Here is a 17,391-nt window from a genome sequence, read left to right as displayed (position 1 = left end):
AGGGTACAGAGATATCACTTAGGCAAGTGCTCACACATACACACAGGCATAGAAACACAATCTCCACCACATTCTTGCGCACACATTGAGCGCTCTGCTAAACTGGCATCTTTATATTCTGGCTATCCCTTTCCTTTCTATATGGCAAGCTTTCTTTTCTTTTTGTATTTCTCCCTCCTGAAGACTCCTCTCGGCTCCCTCACCACCTCTCTTGTGGAGGGCCCTCCACTGGAACACTTAATCCAGCTCTACCAGCATGAATACGGGCCTCTCCCCTGGGATTTCTCATTGTGTGATGTTAAAATGGAAATGACTACAGCACTCTGTGATAATTGTGGAACTAACTACTGCCCTGTTTGCGCATATTAATGGGTTTGCGAGAGGGGAAAAAAATCAAATTAATTGAACAAAAATGTAATTCATTAGACAACATAATTAATGCCAGTTTGTGTTTGAGCTAGGCAGCAATATTCTCAGTATCGGAATGAAACACAGACAAATATCCAATTAATCAGATTTGGTCCAGAAGATGCCATAGCAGGCTGAATGTACAGAATAGGACACTTCAGGGGAATAAAACAGAAGGTACTTTGCATATTGTTATGGGGGGATTCCAGGCCATCTGTAATGGAATCACACACCTTAAGAAAAGGCATAGAAACATCAAGTTACAAAACCACACAAAATAAGAATTTTTTTTAATGAATTTCTTTGCAGAACACGCTGGTTATTGACACCCCAAGAGTGCGGAAGCAGACACGGCACTACAGCAGCGTCAAGGAGGATGAGATGCTAGAGTTCTCCGAGCTGGAGAGCGATGAGGATGAACCAAGCAGACCCTCATCCAAACCGCGACGGCCCCAAGACAAGGCCCAGGGATACCCTCGATCTGAGTGCTTCAGAGTGGAGAAGAACCTGCTGGTTTACGGGTATGTTGCATATTTATGTTCCCTCCCAAACAAAATTAGATGAAAGACACGATTGATCTTTTCCACTGGAAGTTATGGGTGAAGAGTGATTGCATTAAAATTAAAGCTACAGCCAAATAGGAAATGAGCTTTGGCTGGAAACAGTTAGCCTAGCTGAAGGTCTAAAGTGAAATATAATCTACTTAGCAGTAACTATAAAAAGGAATTGACACATCCTGTTTGTTTAATCTGGACTTAACTGTTCCTCACTCAGTGTGTGCTTGTGTGTTCAAATGCAATAACGGTTGCTGACCGGCACATGGAGTGATTTAGCAGACAGAAATCTCTGCAGTCAAATTAAAAGAAATAGTAAATAAATACTAAATTGTATTTCAGAATGTCTGTTAATCTGTGCAGTGACGGAAAAGCATTTTAATAAATCTTAGACAATAGCAGCCTGTAAAGTCTTTCATGAGTTCAGTATACTACACACAGTCTCACACTTGGCACAGACAGTGGTTATCCAGCAAGCCCGTCCATTTTCATGGATGACTTGCGTGACGTGTGTGTAAGGAAGAACAGTGGTGCTAGTGAGATGTCAGCGTTGTTATTGTTACAGTCTAGTCTCATGGCCTGAGGCTGTAGGACACAAAAACACACTGTCTGACTGGGCCTGTCTTCTCTGCTCAGTGCTCTGTTGTCTTTTCCCATCGTCCATCTCTTTCACTCACCCTCACCCACCATTTTACCCACTCCAAAATGAGTATGACTGGCTAACATGGTTCGGTGGATATTGCAAGACAAAAATTTTAGCTGAGAGCAGGACAGTCTGAGGGATACTGGCCACCACATTTTGCCTGCAGGGTTGCTGGCTCCGTGGAAGTGGTACGGGGGGTGGGTTACAATCCATAAAAACACACAGAGGGATGCCTGGATGAGGCTAGATGCTGGTAATGGTTAGGTCAGCAAATTGGTAAGATGTACGGTGTATAAAAGGATGCACACTTATCGCTGTGCATTCAGTAAAAGTCTGGTGTGTTAGATGAAAGTGTGTGTGTGTGTGTGTGCTGATTAAGTAACTGGGTCACATCAGTCACAAACTGTCTAGCTTAAAAAAAAATATTATTTAGGTGGCCATCCCATCAAACAAATTTTAACAATTACCATGCAAGAATATTACTCGGCATTTAATAGTATCTGTATTTTGTTGTAGACAATAGAACTGCATACGAAAACACTGACAGGGTCTTTCTTCTCTTTTTAATTTTTTCTCCACATTTTTTTCAGGTGGGGTCGGTGGAACGACATCCTGGCTCACGGTCGCTTCAAGCGCCCCCTGAAAGAGACCGATGTGGAAACTATCTGCCGGGCCCTCCTGGCCTACTGCCTGCTGCATTACCGTGGAGATGAGAACATCAAGAGTTTTATCTGGGACCTGATCACCCCAAGTGCAGATGGGACAACCAAGACGCTGACAAACCATTCTGGTAAAAATACACAACCCTTGACAACATGAGATACTACGTACCTAAGACCCCGTTTAGACTTGTGTAATCAGTCCAGTAAAAGCAGGATCCGGGCCGTATCTGGATCTAGCCGGATTGTTTTTTTTCTCAATCTAAATGGCACAAATCCAGTTAAAAGCGGATTTCAGGCAATTGGTGAATTGGCTGAAGTCTGCCAGATTGAAAATAGGTCTAAACATGTCCAGTTTAAAAGCAAGTCCAGATTCTATCTCACTCTACCTTAACTTTCCCCAGTCTGAATGGGAAATTAAAGATTTTTCTCTTGTTAAGTAAAAAGTAGGTCATAGAGTTGGGACATTGGTCTAAAATTTGGATATCTGGAGTTGCAAATAATGTTCATTATATGGCAGATGCATAAATGTATAATAGAAATCCCTGACTGTTTCCACCTCAACTCTCTCCACAGGTCTCTCTACCCCTGTCCCAAGAGGCAGGAAGGGCAAAAAGGGGAAGCTCCAGGCCCCAGCTCCACAGACTCCACGTGCTGATTGGCTGGCCAGTTGCAATCCTGACCACATACTGCAAGAAGATAGCTACAAGAGACATCTGAAACATCACTGTAACAAGTAGGGCTTCCTCCAACATTCACACACAAACAATACTTTAGCAGTGGCTAATATCTAGTCATGAAGCCAGTTACATGAGTTTACATGTAAATGTATACCAGCCCAATATGGAAGGAGCAGTGGTTTTAAAAACATAACATGGATACAAGTGGCAGGTGAAACTGGTCTCTGCAAGTTAAACTGACAAAGCAGACTCCCTGTCTTTTCTCACACACACACACACACACACACACACACAGACATTTGTCTGTGGTCAGCTCTCTGCTGTTGTCAGGGAGATATGATTCCTTGCCCTCCAGGTTTATTTCCAAGGCTTTTTTTTTCTTAAGGGGGAAGTTAGTTTGTGTGTGTGTGTCTGGCTGTGTGCCAGGCCAGGTGCTAGGCAGTAAGACCTGTTGGAAGTGGGTGAAAGACAAGCACAAGCACACACACGCACACACACACTTGGGGGTGATTATGTGGTGCCATCTGCTAGGCTGGAGCACAGCGTTGTGTGGCTAATCAGGCCTGGCACATTGATGGATGAGCACACACAGCCTGCCAACAAACACACACACACTGCAACTTGTGATGCCATTGATGCACAAACACACACTGCAGAATGAGTTGCAAATGACTGTCTTCACGCCCTCCCCCCACTCTTCACTGCCTCTCCAAACTTTCTGCTCCCTTCTTTCCAGCGCGGCTCTGTCCTCTCAATTCTTCTCCTCACTGCTCCTCCCACTCATCTTCTTGTCCCAGCATCCCCCCCGCCCCCACCCTCTGTCTCCTGCTCCAAACACTGTTACTGGCGTTAAATCCCAGTGACAAATCTGGTAACAAATGTTTACAGTGAAGCAGATCTCCCAGGCAGCATCGTTTCCAATGTCAGGAGATCAAATCTGACTGGAGTGATTCATTTTATTAGGGGAAATGCTTGATGCAAATTCTGATGCAGAACATCTGTAATTTTTATCCAGATGACCAGACTTTGATAGCAATAGTAGAAATTGGTAATGAATTCTAGAAAAGTAGGGTTTCAATAGACATAAGAAAAATGAATCCAGTGTAAACTGTATCACCGTTTATCTAGAACATTACATTTTACAAATAACTTACATTAGACAGGCCAGTATCATTTGCAGCCTATTAGTCTTGAGCAAAATGCTAATTTTCTTCTTGATTCTGGCTTCTCAACTGATGGAATTGGCTGCTATTTTTGGTTTTATGTGTCTTGGTCAGGCAAAACAAGCAATTAGACGTCATCTACTCTGACATTTAACATAGATTTTCAAAACTAATGAATAGATAACTTGATAATGTTGCAAATTAAGGAGCTGCTTCACTGTCTTTGTTTTTCCATTTCTCAGGGTGCTGCTGAGAGTGAGAATGCTGTATTATCTGCGACAGGAAGTCATTGGCGACCAGGCCGAGCGCATTCTGGAAGGAGGTGACTCCAGGTTAGTAGTTTCTCCACAATGCAGTCTCTCTCTTTGTGAAAGAGATATGCAAAGGTCTGATGACTGATCTTGTCCTACTTCAGTGTTTCTTCCTGTTTAGCTGGTGAGCCTTTTGCTCACAATTTTCAGAAACTCTCTTACAGACGTCTTAAAGTAGGGCCTAACAGCACTTTGTGGTCTGTTCAACTGTTTAATATGTCGTAATTGACCTGCAAGGATAAATGTGCCATATCTGTGCTGCCAAACTCAGAGGGAAGAGAAAAAAAGCACCTGCAGTAGAGTTCTTTCCCTAGAAGACATTCACAGCTGCAAAGGCAGTAAAAGCACTTCTCATATCGGATGCATCATGAAAGTTAGTTGAGAGGCATATATTTATATGAACGTGTGATGAATTATTGCTAAAGTGTATTTCGGTCTGTTCTAGTGGCCTCTTTGGCAGGGTTCTTCCTATTCTAACAGAGACAACACACAGTTATTTTACCAGGGGAAAATTGGCTTTTTATCTGTTTGACCCATTTTGAAGTTTATTGATGAGCTATAACCCATTACCTCAAATGAAGGTTAGACACACTGCTCACCTTTCATCATTCTGACGGCTCCTTCTCTGCTTCCTCCATATTTGTCGGCGTCGCACTACACTGTTCTTACCATCTGTCCATCCCTCCGTCTCTCTGCAGTGCACTTTAGTCTCTCATCATCTCCCATCCCCCCTCTCATCACCCTGCCACCCAGATGTGGATGCATTTATAATGTGGAGCACGTGCATTCCATGTTGATCTCTCCCAACCCCCCCTCTGTCCCTCCCCCCACTCAAGGGCTACTGTGACAGCCCCGTGTGTGTGTCTGTGGTAGCGCGTGCCAGACATGAGCATACGGGGTGCCATCGTGCCAACATATGCCAGGGGGATTTAGCATGCCAGTCTTGGCGTGCACGCGTCTGCGTGTGTGTTGCCAAGGCCAGGCAGGCTGCTGTTTGCAGAGATAAGGGACTGTTTCCCTGGTTTCTTCTCTCCTCCTGTCACCCTCTGTCTTTCTGCTTCCATTGTGCATTGTAGCCTCCCTATAACTAGGTGCAAACATCATTTTTTTCCCATAATGAAGGATTTTTATTTATTTTTTTGTTTTGGTGCCACATCTAAGAAGAAAGTAGCCGAACATGGAAACTATTTGCATAAACAAAAGAAATACATGGGTTTGGTTGGACTCGTGTGGTTTCAATTAGAGTAGCCCCAAATGCATCATTTAGTAAAATTATTTTCTGACTTTGCTACACACTTAATGTCCTTTTCACCTTTGGCATTCAGCTTTTCCAAATCACCGAGTTACGTCCAGATTGACCTTTCCATAGCAACAACACAGATGTCAGCAAGCAGTACTTCCTGTTTAGATCATTATTCCCTTTTCCTGTGCTGCAATCCACTGCTCACTTAAAAAAAAAGGCAAGTGCGAATATTTATTCATAGCATGGAGACACTTGAGGGTATCAAAGTTGCAGCTGCAAAGCTTAACTGAACAAGACCACAAAGAATACAACACAGCTAAAATGATCTGAATGTACATCAGTACAGTTTTTTCATCATGCTTGACAGCTGACGGCTATTAAAATCTGATTACAACACTAGTGAGTCATAATCTGATTTCCACTTTTTCTTACTTATGTCCTGAATTAGACAACACAACTGCTGTTTAGTTTGATTATCAGTGACGTGATGTGTTTTTTTTTTCTACCACAGCATGCTGGACATCTGGATTCCTCAGCCATTCCATGCAGAGGTCCCAGCTGACTGGTGGGACAGCGAGGCTGACAAGTCCCTGCTTATTGGCGTCTTCAAGCACGGTAACCAGCAACCTCACCGATCACATGTGCATATAAAATCTACACCTTCCAACATGGCAGCCATAACATACATGTCTCTCTCACACACACACATCAGCACCCTCATGCACATTAACAGACACACTTCAATGGCTTGCAGCCCAGTAGGCAAGTAGTCACACACGCACATCCCAACGGGTGAGCATACATGCACAAATACACTCCACCCACTTCTGCTGCCACCAGTTGATTGGTGTTGCTATGGTGATAGCGGTACGCAGCTGGCAGGCTCACTGTGCTGTTGGGAATGTGATTGATGGCTGGTTTCACCACTGGATGCGTGCGCACACACTTACAGGTGTTAATGCTGTAACAAAGCGAGAGTTTAAATAACAAAATCAAAATTCTCTATTAACTGTGGAGCTGGTTATTTGGATTGTCACTTGTGAATGTTAATCTCTCAGTGACCCACCTTTTGGGTGCTTACAGGGTGTCTGAATGAGCATCCCAGTGACAGACTGATGAGCCAGAATTTCGTGTGTGCGCTGTGGATGGAGACCCTCATTCATATTAATTTGCCATAATTGTCATAATTTCTCCATCATTGCCACCTTCTATGATTCAATTAGGACACACACACATACACACACACACACACACACAGGAATACAAAAGGGCTCACCCATAGTTAATCATAATCCTCATTCACTAGGGAGGCCCTTCGGGGGAACAACACACACACACACAGTGAGCTTTGAATATAGACACACAGGGGCACAAAAACAATGTCCCCCTCACACACAGAAGAGTGATGGCCTATAAAGACCCTGATGATTAACATTTGGCTGCAGGCACAGAGCTGTGTGTGATGCTGTGTGTGTGACAGGGAGCCGGTTAGGAACAATGCGTCACATCTTTCCTATTAGAAATGTGATGGAGAGAAAGAAGGAAGGAGGGATGAATAAAAGGTTGAAGAAAAGGTGGTGTCCCCCCCTCTTCTTTCTACCCTGCCTCTTGTCCTTTCCCTCTTCTTATTTCTACTGCTTTTTTCCCCTCCCTCACCTCACATGCTTGTCTGCGTCTTCCTCTCCTTCAGTATTTTTCCCTCTCTCTCCTTCCCGATGTGTCTCAGTAGGTTCTGCACATTCTAATCTGTTCTGCCTGAATGCTCCTAACGGACAAACACACACACACACACACACACACGGTTTCTCACACCCACTAGCTCACTTTCACGGACTCCATGACACACATACACACAGTTTCCTCTTCATCCTCTCTTCCTCCCTCTCTGACACAAATGAGCACCTGCAGGCTCACTTGGATAAGCACACACACATACACGCACGTGCAGAACAGAGGCAAGTGTTCATACACAAACACACACACAGGCTGTCTGTCTTGTCAGCAGCTGGCTCCTGGGGTCTGCCCTTCTGCTGCTGTTTTTGTCTATTCCTTCATTTAATATGGATGCTGTGTGTGCGCATGCATGTGTGTCTGACTGTGTAGCATCCCGTCTGTCTAGTAGTGAGCTAGAAAGCACAACTTTTTCCCCCTTCTTTCTAGGAGTTTGCCTTTAGCTGAGTGTGTGTTGACAAAAAATACAATCTGTAAATTAAATGTGACTAGTTGATAAGGATTCAGGTCATAGCCACCTCCAGGCATCTGTATTCCTCATCTTTTTTTTCCTCTTCAGGCTATGAGAAGTACAACTCCATGCGTGCCGACTCCGCCCTGTGTTTCTTGGAGCGAGTGGGCATGCCAGACGCCAAAGCTATTGCCGCTGAGCAGAGGGGCTCTGACATGATGGCAGATGGTGTTGAGGGGTAAGGGAGAAGGCTTCACTGACCAAAGAGCAGCTCTTAAGTCTTTGTGTAGTATTCTCTGTTTAATCCCTGTCTGCTGTAGTTTAATCACATTGTAATGCCTTCTTCCACATCTTCCACTTTGTAGTAACACTTTCAAGTGGTGTAGAGCCTGAAAGTCTTAAAAAGGGGGGAGAACACTCTTTTATAAGGTGAATTTCTTGCTTGTCTATACAGTGAGGATGAGGATCCTGAGTACAAGCCACTCCGTATGCCTTTTAAAGACGACTTGGATGACTTCACCAACTCCCCCCTTGATGACACAGTTGATGGCGAGAATGAAGGTAATCTTGGTCTCACAGAAGCAAGTGAAGGTGTAAATGTTTTTTGGGAGATTTAAAATGTTTGCCAGGTAAACAGATGACAAATACCAACCAGTTACATCTTAAGTTCTTGTTTACTGTCACAGTATGCCTTGCTAGTAGCCCTTCTTACAGCACATTTCTTTTGTTTGCTGTTTTGTAGCAAAATCGGGTGAAAATGGTCAAAGTGTACCTGCTGTGGGTGGAGCTTCTGGCTCCAATGAGCGTCTCTACTGGCCCGCAGCCTCAGCTCTGACAGCTCGACTGCGCCGTCTCATCACGGCCTACCAGCGCTCTAACCGAAGAGAGCAGCTCCGCCAGGAGGCGCTCAACCGACCTGATGGTCGCCGGAGACGACGCAGGGAGTTCCTGCCTTCCATTGCCATGGTTACTGAAGCAGGTGCAGGAACAACTTACATCCAAGATGGAGCGGGGGTGTTCGTGACAGAAGGCAGCCCCTATCTGGCTAAAGGGGGCACTTACTTTGCCAAAGGTGGACAGTTTATGCCAGAGGCGGCACCGGTGATGACCGCCAGCTCCCTGATGGCTGATGGAGCAATGTACTACAAGGAACGAAGACAAAGGTAATGAATTTAATGTATTGTTTAATGTTCTGACATTAAGAACATTTAATGAAAATACTACTCTACACCCTAACAGACTCCAGAAATACCAAATATGTCGACTTATTTTGAAACCCTTTCCTCTTCTTTTCCCCCACAGATGGACGCGCCGCGAGGAGGCAGATTTTTATCGTGTTGTGTCCACTTTCGGAGTTGTCTTTGATACCCAGTGCCAGAAATTTGATTGGACACAGTTCAGGGCTTTTGCTCGATTGGACAAGAAAACAGACGAGAGTTTGGAGAAATATTACTACTCATTTATCGCCATGTGTAAACGGGTCTGCAGAATGCAAGTCAAGACTGAAACAGGTAAGAGGCAGTAGTGTATTGTTACTCCTCAGAAAGGTGTAATTTATTTATTTTCTGGACAGTTTTCTTACTAACATCATCTTCTGTGATGTTTATTTTCCCAGAACTCCCAGATCCCACTCTGATCATTGATCCTATCACAGAGGAGCGTGCCTCTCGCACCTTGTACCGCATTGAACTGCTCCGTCGCATTCGAGAGCAGGTCCTCCCTCATCCACTGCTCTCTGAGCGCCTCAAGCTCTGTCAGCCCTCCTCCGACCTTCCCGAGTGGTGGGAGTGTGGCCGCCATGACCGGGATCTCCTTCTGGGTGCCTCTAAGCATGGTGTGAGCCGGACAGATTATCACATCTTAAACGACCCTACCCTGGCCTTTCTGGAGGCCCACCAGCGTTCTACCAGCCAGCGAGGTGCTGGTGTCAGCATAGGAGCCTCAGGAGAGAGCACCAAAGCTGGTATGGGAGCAGCAGAAACCGCCTCAGCTCCAGTCCTCACTCCCGCAGAACTGGAAAGTGCTGTAGCTGCTGCCAAGATTGCAGCCAAAGAGGAGGAGGGAGAAGGGAGCGACGTCAAGATGGAGGAAGGAAAAGGCGATGTAGAGGTGAAAATGGAAGTAGAGGAAGGAGATGCCAACAACAGTCCGTGTACAAAGACTGAAACACCTGATGAACAGAAGGAAAATGAGGAAGAGGTGAGCAAAGAGATAGAAGAGATTGCTACTTCAACATCAAAGGACATAATTAAAGAAGAGGAGGCACTGCCAAAGGTAGAAAAAGAGGAGCAGGAGGTGCAGAAGGAAGAGCACATTGGTGAAGAGGAAGGCAAGCCGGCAAATGGGCAAGACAAAGAACTGACAGAAGAGAAGAGCAGCTCGAGCCCTGCTGACTCTCCTAGTGAGCACAAGGAGGCGACCACCGAGCTCCCAGAACATCCAGACTCTCCTCCAAAAGCACAGCTGGACCAGAGGTCTGCAGAGGATGAAGATGGTGAGGACAAGGACAAGGAAAATCCAGAGTCCCCCAAATCTCCAAAGTCTGCTGACACAGAGAAAAGCCCAGAGGAAGAAGAGGAGGAGAGAATGGATGAAGATGACAAATCGGAGAAATCTTCTCAGGCTGAAGGTATGGGGGAAGTTATATGTCAAATGTCTTACTTTAAGTGTACTTCTGTGTGTTATAATTGTTAACCACTTTATTTGTCCTGGTTGTGGAACTCTATTATTGCTGACCCCACACTCAGTCACAAGCCTATTTTTGGTGTTTCCCCTCATGACTTGTCAGGGTTTTAATGAGCCTAAGTTCCAGGGGCGAGAGAATAAAATGAGTTTTGATCCCTTGATAACAATGCAGAAGCTGTTTTTAATTAAGAGTTGCAACGTGACTTTCCTTTCCTTTCCACACAGCGAGTGCTGCGTCAGAGCAGAAGAACTTTGACGAGGAGAGCATCGCCTCTCTGAGCACGTCGGCCCGGGACGAAACCAGAGATGGCTTCTGCCCCGACGACCTGCCAGATACTTCTGCACTGCAGGCCCTACAGGACCGAGCCTATGCCTTCTCATTCTGGCCTAAGGTGAGTCAGCATTCACTTGTAGAATCTGGTATTTAAATCAGATTAATTTTGTCAGTTTCTGTGGAAATTAGTACATTTTTCTGTCATAATAAACTGAATTATATTTGGATTTGGACACAAGACCTCCGAAGATGTCAACTTTTGCTCTGAAGATTTCATTACACCCTGTTCTGATATTTTAAAGGCCAAAAAAATCATCAGAAACAGCCCTATATTAAATTCTCCCAGGAAAAACAGGATCATGCATTTTGATTTACTGAAAAGCTTTTAATGTGAAACATCTGTGCAGGAAGTGTTAACTTGACAGTACCTCAACAGCCATCATAAAAAGGCAGGAGTAGTGACCACAGAGGGAATTAGACTAGTGTTATTGTGCAGTACCCCCTTGAAACGATAGGAAATTAGAAACTATGCATATTTTTACTCAAATATGATGACACGTACAGCCTGACAGAAAAATCCATTTTCTCCATGCTCAGGATCGAGTGATGATCAACAGGATGGATAACATCTGCGAGGCTGTCCTAAAGGGCAAGTGGCCCGTCAACAGACGCCACATCTTTGACTTTTCCAGCAACTTGTTGCCAGGGCATGGCTCCACGGCAACCACAGCGGGCGTAGCCATGGCAACCGAGAGCCCGCTGCAGAGGCGGAGCTTGGCCGAGCTGACGATGGCCGGAATTCATACACCATATAGTGGGAGTGAAGATAAAACGCTATCACCACAGGTTCATGTGAGTGCTTGTTGTTACCGTTAATGCTAAACTGTGTTTAGTGGGTGCCGATTGTCCAGATTGACAGGAAAAGAAATAACTGTCGACCTAATATTGCAGGAGGACGCTCTGAGCTTGGCGGTGCCTCGTCAAAGGAGGAGGAGAAGGAGAAAGATTGAGATTGAGGCAGAGAGGGCAGCTAAGAGACGCAACCTGATGGAAATGGTGGCTCAGCTGAGAGAGAGCCACGCTGCCACAGAGTCCCAGAGCCAGGCTATAGACCTCACCAAGGTGCACACTCAGTCTTTAAAGTTTATTCAAAGCTGGTGTAATAAACATTTTAAGCTTATTTGGTAACTTGTCTGACTTGTACATTAGGGCATGCACCATCACCACAAGGCCTCTCCGTCGTTGGCCAGCTTCCCCAGTGGCCTGGTGACGAACCCCTCACTCAAAGCCCAGTTGGAGCTCCTGCAGCAAGCCTCACCTTCTGGACACAGAGCAAACGGCTCACTAGAGGCTGACCTGCCCATCATGAGGAGGAGGCGGGGCCGCAGGAAAAATGTGGAGGGCCTGGAGCTGCTGTTTATGGGCAACAAGAGAGGAGGAGGGGTGTGTAGCATAATAACCATCAGGCTGTGTTACAGAAGTAAATACATCTGTTCTTGTCAAATTAATCGATCTTTGATACATTTTCAGGATGAAGCTGATGGAACGCAGGAAGGTGTTCAGGATGCTGCCCGTGCCCACAGACCTGTCACCGTGACCACTGAGCAGAGCCCCAGTGCCAGATCTCTGGCCTCTGGTAGTTTGGAGGATGAAGAGGCCGCTGTTTCCAACAAAGATTTGGGAGAGTGGCTAAGACAGCACCCCACATACACCATGGACATAGCTGGATTTACACCAGTAAGCCCTCCTGTCCATCCCTATGTTTGATGTTTTGGCCTGTGAAGCAGTCTGTAAAGTTTTCATACTTCGCCTTGTTACAGAAGAGTGAGGAGCTGCTGCTGTCTCAGTTTTCTAAACCTAAGCAGAAGCGCCACCGCTGTCGAAACCCCAACAAGATTGACATCAATACTCTGACTGGGGAAGAGAGAGTGCCTGTGGTCAACAGAAGAAATGGACGCAAGGTAGGCAGATATACACAATGATTAACCATACTGTTTCCATATTGTCTGTGTGAAAACTTAATTCTTCCTCCTGCTCTTTAGATGGGAGGAGCCATGGCTCCACCAATGAAAGAGCTTCCTAGGTGGCTATTGGAGAACCCTGAGTTTTCTGTTGCTCCAGATTGGACGGACATCGTCAAACAGTCGGTTAGTAACAAAGACATAATCCATAAACACGCTGACCTTCTTAAAAAAACCTGCCATCTTCTCTAACTTCCTTTCTAAACCTCCTCCATACAGGGTTTCCTTCCAGAAGCCATGTTTGACCGCCTTCTGACTGGCCCTGTGGTCAGAGAGGAGGGCGTACGTCGTCGGGGGCGACGACCCAAATCTGAGATTGCAAAAGCAGCAGCTGCCGCCCAGGCAGCAGCTGCAGCTCAGGCTGCTCAGGCATCCCTGGCCACTGCAGCTTCATCTGCAGGTAGAAACTGCTGCTAGGTCATCATACACTAGTGAGAATGTTTGTGTTCCTGTTTTAACCCTGCCTGTGTTTGTGTGTCTACAGGAGGCATCAACCCTCTGCTGTTGAACAGTCTGTTTGGAGGGATGGACCTGTCTTCTCTCCAGAGCCTCCAGTCTCTCCAGTTGGCTGCCGGTCTGATGGCCTTCCCCCCCACAGACCCCAAGCAGGCTGCTGCCAATGCTGCTGCAGCCTCCATGCTGCCCCTCATGCTGCCCGGCATGGGAGGCCTGCCCAATATGGCCGCTGCCCTCCCCAACATGTTCAGCCTAGGCGGGCTCTTCGGAGGAAACCTGGCGACGGCTGCCCCCGCTCCATCCAACTCTACCGCCACTACTGCGACAGGCAGCAGTAATGGAACGATGGAAGGAGGAGACAGTGACGAGATGGCAACAATGAAGAGGGAGGACGAGGAGAAAGACGATGAAGAAGATGGTGATGAGGCAGTAGATGATGAGGAGGCTGAGGCAAATGAGGAGGGAGTAAAGAAGGCAAAAAAGAAGAAGCTGGAGAAAGAGGGTGAGGGTGGTGCTGAGAAAAAAGAGAAATCAAACAATGATGTCACTGCAGCTGCTCAGATCCAAGCTGCCGATTCATCAGCCGAGGCATCCCTTAATGGTGATGCTGCCGCCCTGCTGGCTGCCGCAGGCATGTCCGCCAATTCCCTAGCATTCAACCCTTTCCTCCTCTCCACCATGGCCCCTGGCCTCCTTTATCCTTCCATGTTCCTACCTCCAGGCCTTGGGGGGCTTAGCCTGCCTGGCTTCCCCACCGCCTCCACCTTGGCTGAGCTGCAGAGTGCCATGGCTGGAGCACTGGGTGGCAGCACCATGACCCCAAACCCCCCCAGGGGTAAGGATGAGGGGGGCAAGAAGGGCCTGAAAGCTACAGGAGAAGATGAGGAGGATGAGGAGGAAGAGGGAGGTGGAGAGAGTGACTTGGCTGAGGAGAAAGAGGAGGGAACAGAAGGGGACACCTTAGGTGAGGCTGAGGATTCAGATGGAGGGATGGGAGGAGAGGACGAGGAGGAGGAGGCAGCAGCGTCTCCGCAGAAGGACAAGAGTGACTGAAATAAAACAAACTAACTGGCCTTGGACATTTCCTGACCTCTGACCTCCCCCTCACCAGGTTTACACACCTCCACCAGAAATATCCAAACTATTATTGAATTTGTTTTTGTTTGTTTTTTTTTTTTTGCATTGTTGATGATTTCTCTTTCACTCTTTGTTGTTTATTTTTTGGCCAGGTATATTTACTATGCGTCAGAGAGGATGAGGTGTGTGTGTGTGTTAAGTTAAATCTCTCTGATCGATAGTGTAGTCAGGGAAAATTCTCACAGCCGCTCACTCAGAGCTCAAAGACTTTTCTATCTGGTTGGCCTGTGCGCTGTGAATGGTGCACCCACACTTTTCTCCCACGATCCCTCAACTAGACTTCACAATGTTCCAGTAGTACTATTATTATTAAAATTATTATTATTGCTGCTTTCAGCTCTCAGATCTTTATTTTTTATTTTCCCTCCTCCTTCGTCTAGACTGTTTTGTTGTTGGCAGCATCTCATCAAAACGAGAAGAAACGCCCCCTTCAGTTCTCAAACGGCATTACAGCTGACCCAGCTGTCTGTCTGACAAAGCTGCTGCAAAAGGAATTGTGGGTAATGGAGTTGTTTAAACTGTTTCAGTTGTATTTTGTTAAGTTCTCATATCTGACCAGGTAGACTCTGAGGAGGAAAACCAGGCTGGCCTAAACTCAGTCTCACACTGACTACCACAACACACACATATCTCCACACATACTTGATCATAAGCTGCACACACACTCACACACATTCAGGTGTCCACCACTACACACACACACACACACTAACCCCCCCTTTCTCTGTCATGTGACTGTTTCTGGGAGGACAGCTGTTTTCCTATGTATGTGTGTGTTTTGTGTGCACGCTGAACTGATACTGTTAACCCCAGTCCCACACTGAATACCAGTCTCCAGTCTTTCCACTGCTGCGTCTGAATCCTAGCTCTCTGTGCAAGGCAGCTGCTTTTGGTTCAGAGGGAGGATGGGGGGTGGTCGGGCAGGCTGGGCCTGCCACCTCTCAGGCCTCCTGATTGGGCCGAAACCAGTCGTTCTCACACACAGGCTTCCGTGAATGGATTTGGAGCTGCAGTCCACACAGGGATGTGATGTTTCAGGTTTAAAGGGGGCACATGAGATGGTGTTTTTTTTTGTTTTTTTCTTTCTCTGCCACATTATTTTTTTTTAACATTTTATTTCTTTACATCCCAGTAGTTCCAGACCAAGTGCTGCTCCCTAGTGACCATCTCTTTAAAGACTGTTGCTCTAGTCACACACACTGACACCAGGCCTGGCCAAAACAGGACTGAGACACAATTTGACCAGAGTTGGAAACTCACAAATTGACGTTGGATGACGTTCACAACTCTAGTCACGGACTTAAGTTTTTAAATACTTGAAAAGCATAAGCGGTTCTTGATTTGTTTCTTTCCACCCGCAACCCCACCCTCCACCCCTCCTCCTGAGGCCAGTTTAAGTGTCTGAGATAAATCAAGTGCTGCGAGTGTTTTGAATATTTGAAAGTACATTCAAACACACACACTGTGGCCAGGTCTTATTAACATTTGCTATCACAGCCAGCCCAGCAGATGCAGAGAGAGAAGCGGTTCAGAGGGGGTCTGATCACCTTCCTCATCTAAGACCCTCATTCTCCTCTCAAACGCTGAGACAGCAATAACCGAGGCAGCTTTTGAATGTTCCAACATCACTCTCCCAACACACACACACACACACACACTATATGAATAACCACAAGTGTCGTATGAATAGGAAAAACAAAACTAAAACTGTAAATGATGACAAATAAGTACTGCAATCAATTTTGTCTCACTCTGTTCCTGTTGATGCACTGGTGTTAAAGAGTTAAAATAATCAGGTACCTTTATTACTTAGCTACTTTTCTTGAAAAAATGGACTTTTTGTTACTTTTAGCCAGCAAGCTGAAGAGCATTACCTCAAAATTCTTATCTAGCCTTGAAGTTTACAGACATACCATGTAAATGTTTTTTTTTTCCTCTTTTTTTGGTGTGTGTCTTTTTGTTGTTTTTTTTTTTTGAGACATCATGTATGATGAATTGTAGCTATGATGCTTTTAATAAAAGTGAATCATGATATTCGCCTAGGAAACCAACTCTCAGCCTGCATCTCATTATTTAAGTCATGTGAAATGTATAGATTCACTTTTAGTTACTAGAAGTTGTTCATCCTTTGTTTTTATGGTTCGGACTCTTAGTAGTTGGAGTGTTCATAGACTTCATTCCTCTCATGTGGGGGTTCAGATCCGGAACTTGACCATAGGTTTGTCACTTATGTGTGTGTAGTATCCTCGGCTGTCAGCCCGTCAGTCCCTACCACTGAAAACTGCTTAAGTTGGAAAAGTTTGTTTTGTCAGCCCACATTTCACCTTCAGGCCCTCTAAAGGCCTAATTGAAGTATTGCTGAGATAATCATGCTTCTGATACCCTGTGAGTAAACGCACACTTGTTTCTGGATTAACCAGCTCTCTGATGGGTCCAAGCGGTTCCACACTTGAGGGTCTGCACAAAGTTTTTCACCCTGATGGGAGTGCAAGATGTGTGAGATGACAAACTATGCACAGTCAATATCGTTTTCCACATGTGGACTCCAATCAAGTTCTAAACACATTTTAATGATAATGAAATGAAGCATTTTGGTTAATTATGGTTATTGAGGGTAGATTGATGTGGGTGATGCCATTTATTGAATTTAGAATCAAATCTCCTTGGGTCATGTCCCACATTTTTTCCCTCTTTGTGAGGACATGCAGAGCTTAAATGGTGTACTGATCTTGGACTCTTTTGAAATGTTTTTAGAGGTAGGATGCAGCATGTGTGTTCCACATACAATAAACCCAAAAAGTACAGTAAGCAAGCGTGTCCAACTTCACTGTGTGTTACAGGAGCCTCAGAGGGTTGTCTGAGGGGCCCCATCACACATGGAGCAGAGGACGCACTGGTTTAAATAAGTCACATGTTTTGGTTTGCTTGTAAACGCTGTGGTCATATGAGGAAGAGGACAACAACACCAAAAGAGG

General features: G+C 45.7%; 1 protein-coding gene across 5 annotated transcripts in view; it reads left to right on the top strand.

The window, feature by feature from the left end:
* Positions 1-16,450, top strand: part of chd7 (chromodomain helicase DNA binding protein 7) — a 55,001-nt gene extending 38,551 nt beyond the window's left edge. For 4 of the 5 annotated variants that reach the window (XM_028428469.1, XM_028428471.1, XM_028428472.1 and 1 more), the window contains exons 23-41: positions 718-929; positions 2,196-2,395; positions 2,841-3,000; positions 4,350-4,439; positions 6,173-6,276; positions 7,952-8,081; positions 8,298-8,404; positions 8,586-9,006; positions 9,146-9,354; positions 9,459-10,472; positions 10,754-10,920; positions 11,400-11,654; positions 11,754-11,924; positions 12,012-12,245; positions 12,333-12,539; positions 12,623-12,763; positions 12,845-12,949; positions 13,043-13,223; positions 13,308-14,332. In XM_028428469.1, coding sequence (XP_028284270.1) covers positions 718-929; positions 2,196-2,395; positions 2,841-3,000; positions 4,350-4,439; positions 6,173-6,276; positions 7,952-8,081; positions 8,298-8,404; positions 8,586-9,006; positions 9,146-9,354; positions 9,459-10,472; positions 10,754-10,920; positions 11,400-11,654; positions 11,754-11,924; positions 12,012-12,245; positions 12,333-12,539; positions 12,623-12,763; positions 12,845-12,949; positions 13,043-13,223; positions 13,308-14,332 — 5,133 coding nt within the window. Of the gene's footprint in view, positions 1-717; positions 930-2,195; positions 2,396-2,840; positions 3,001-4,349; positions 4,440-6,172; positions 6,277-7,951; positions 8,082-8,297; positions 8,405-8,585; positions 9,007-9,145; positions 9,355-9,458; positions 10,473-10,753; positions 10,921-11,399; positions 11,655-11,753; positions 11,925-12,011; positions 12,246-12,332; positions 12,540-12,622; positions 12,764-12,844; positions 12,950-13,042; positions 13,224-13,307 lie in introns of all 5 variants that reach the window. The other variant, XM_028428473.1, reaches the window with a different exon arrangement.
* Positions 16,451-17,391: the final 941 nt, after the last annotated feature.

Source organism: Parambassis ranga, chromosome 17 (genome assembly GCF_900634625.1).
Source record: "Parambassis ranga chromosome 17, fParRan2.1, whole genome shotgun sequence".
Classification (NCBI taxonomy): Eukaryota; Metazoa; Chordata; class Actinopteri; family Ambassidae; genus Parambassis; species Parambassis ranga.
Note: the sequence above shows the minus strand (reverse complement) of the source record. Positions and strands in the feature narration are given on the sequence as shown.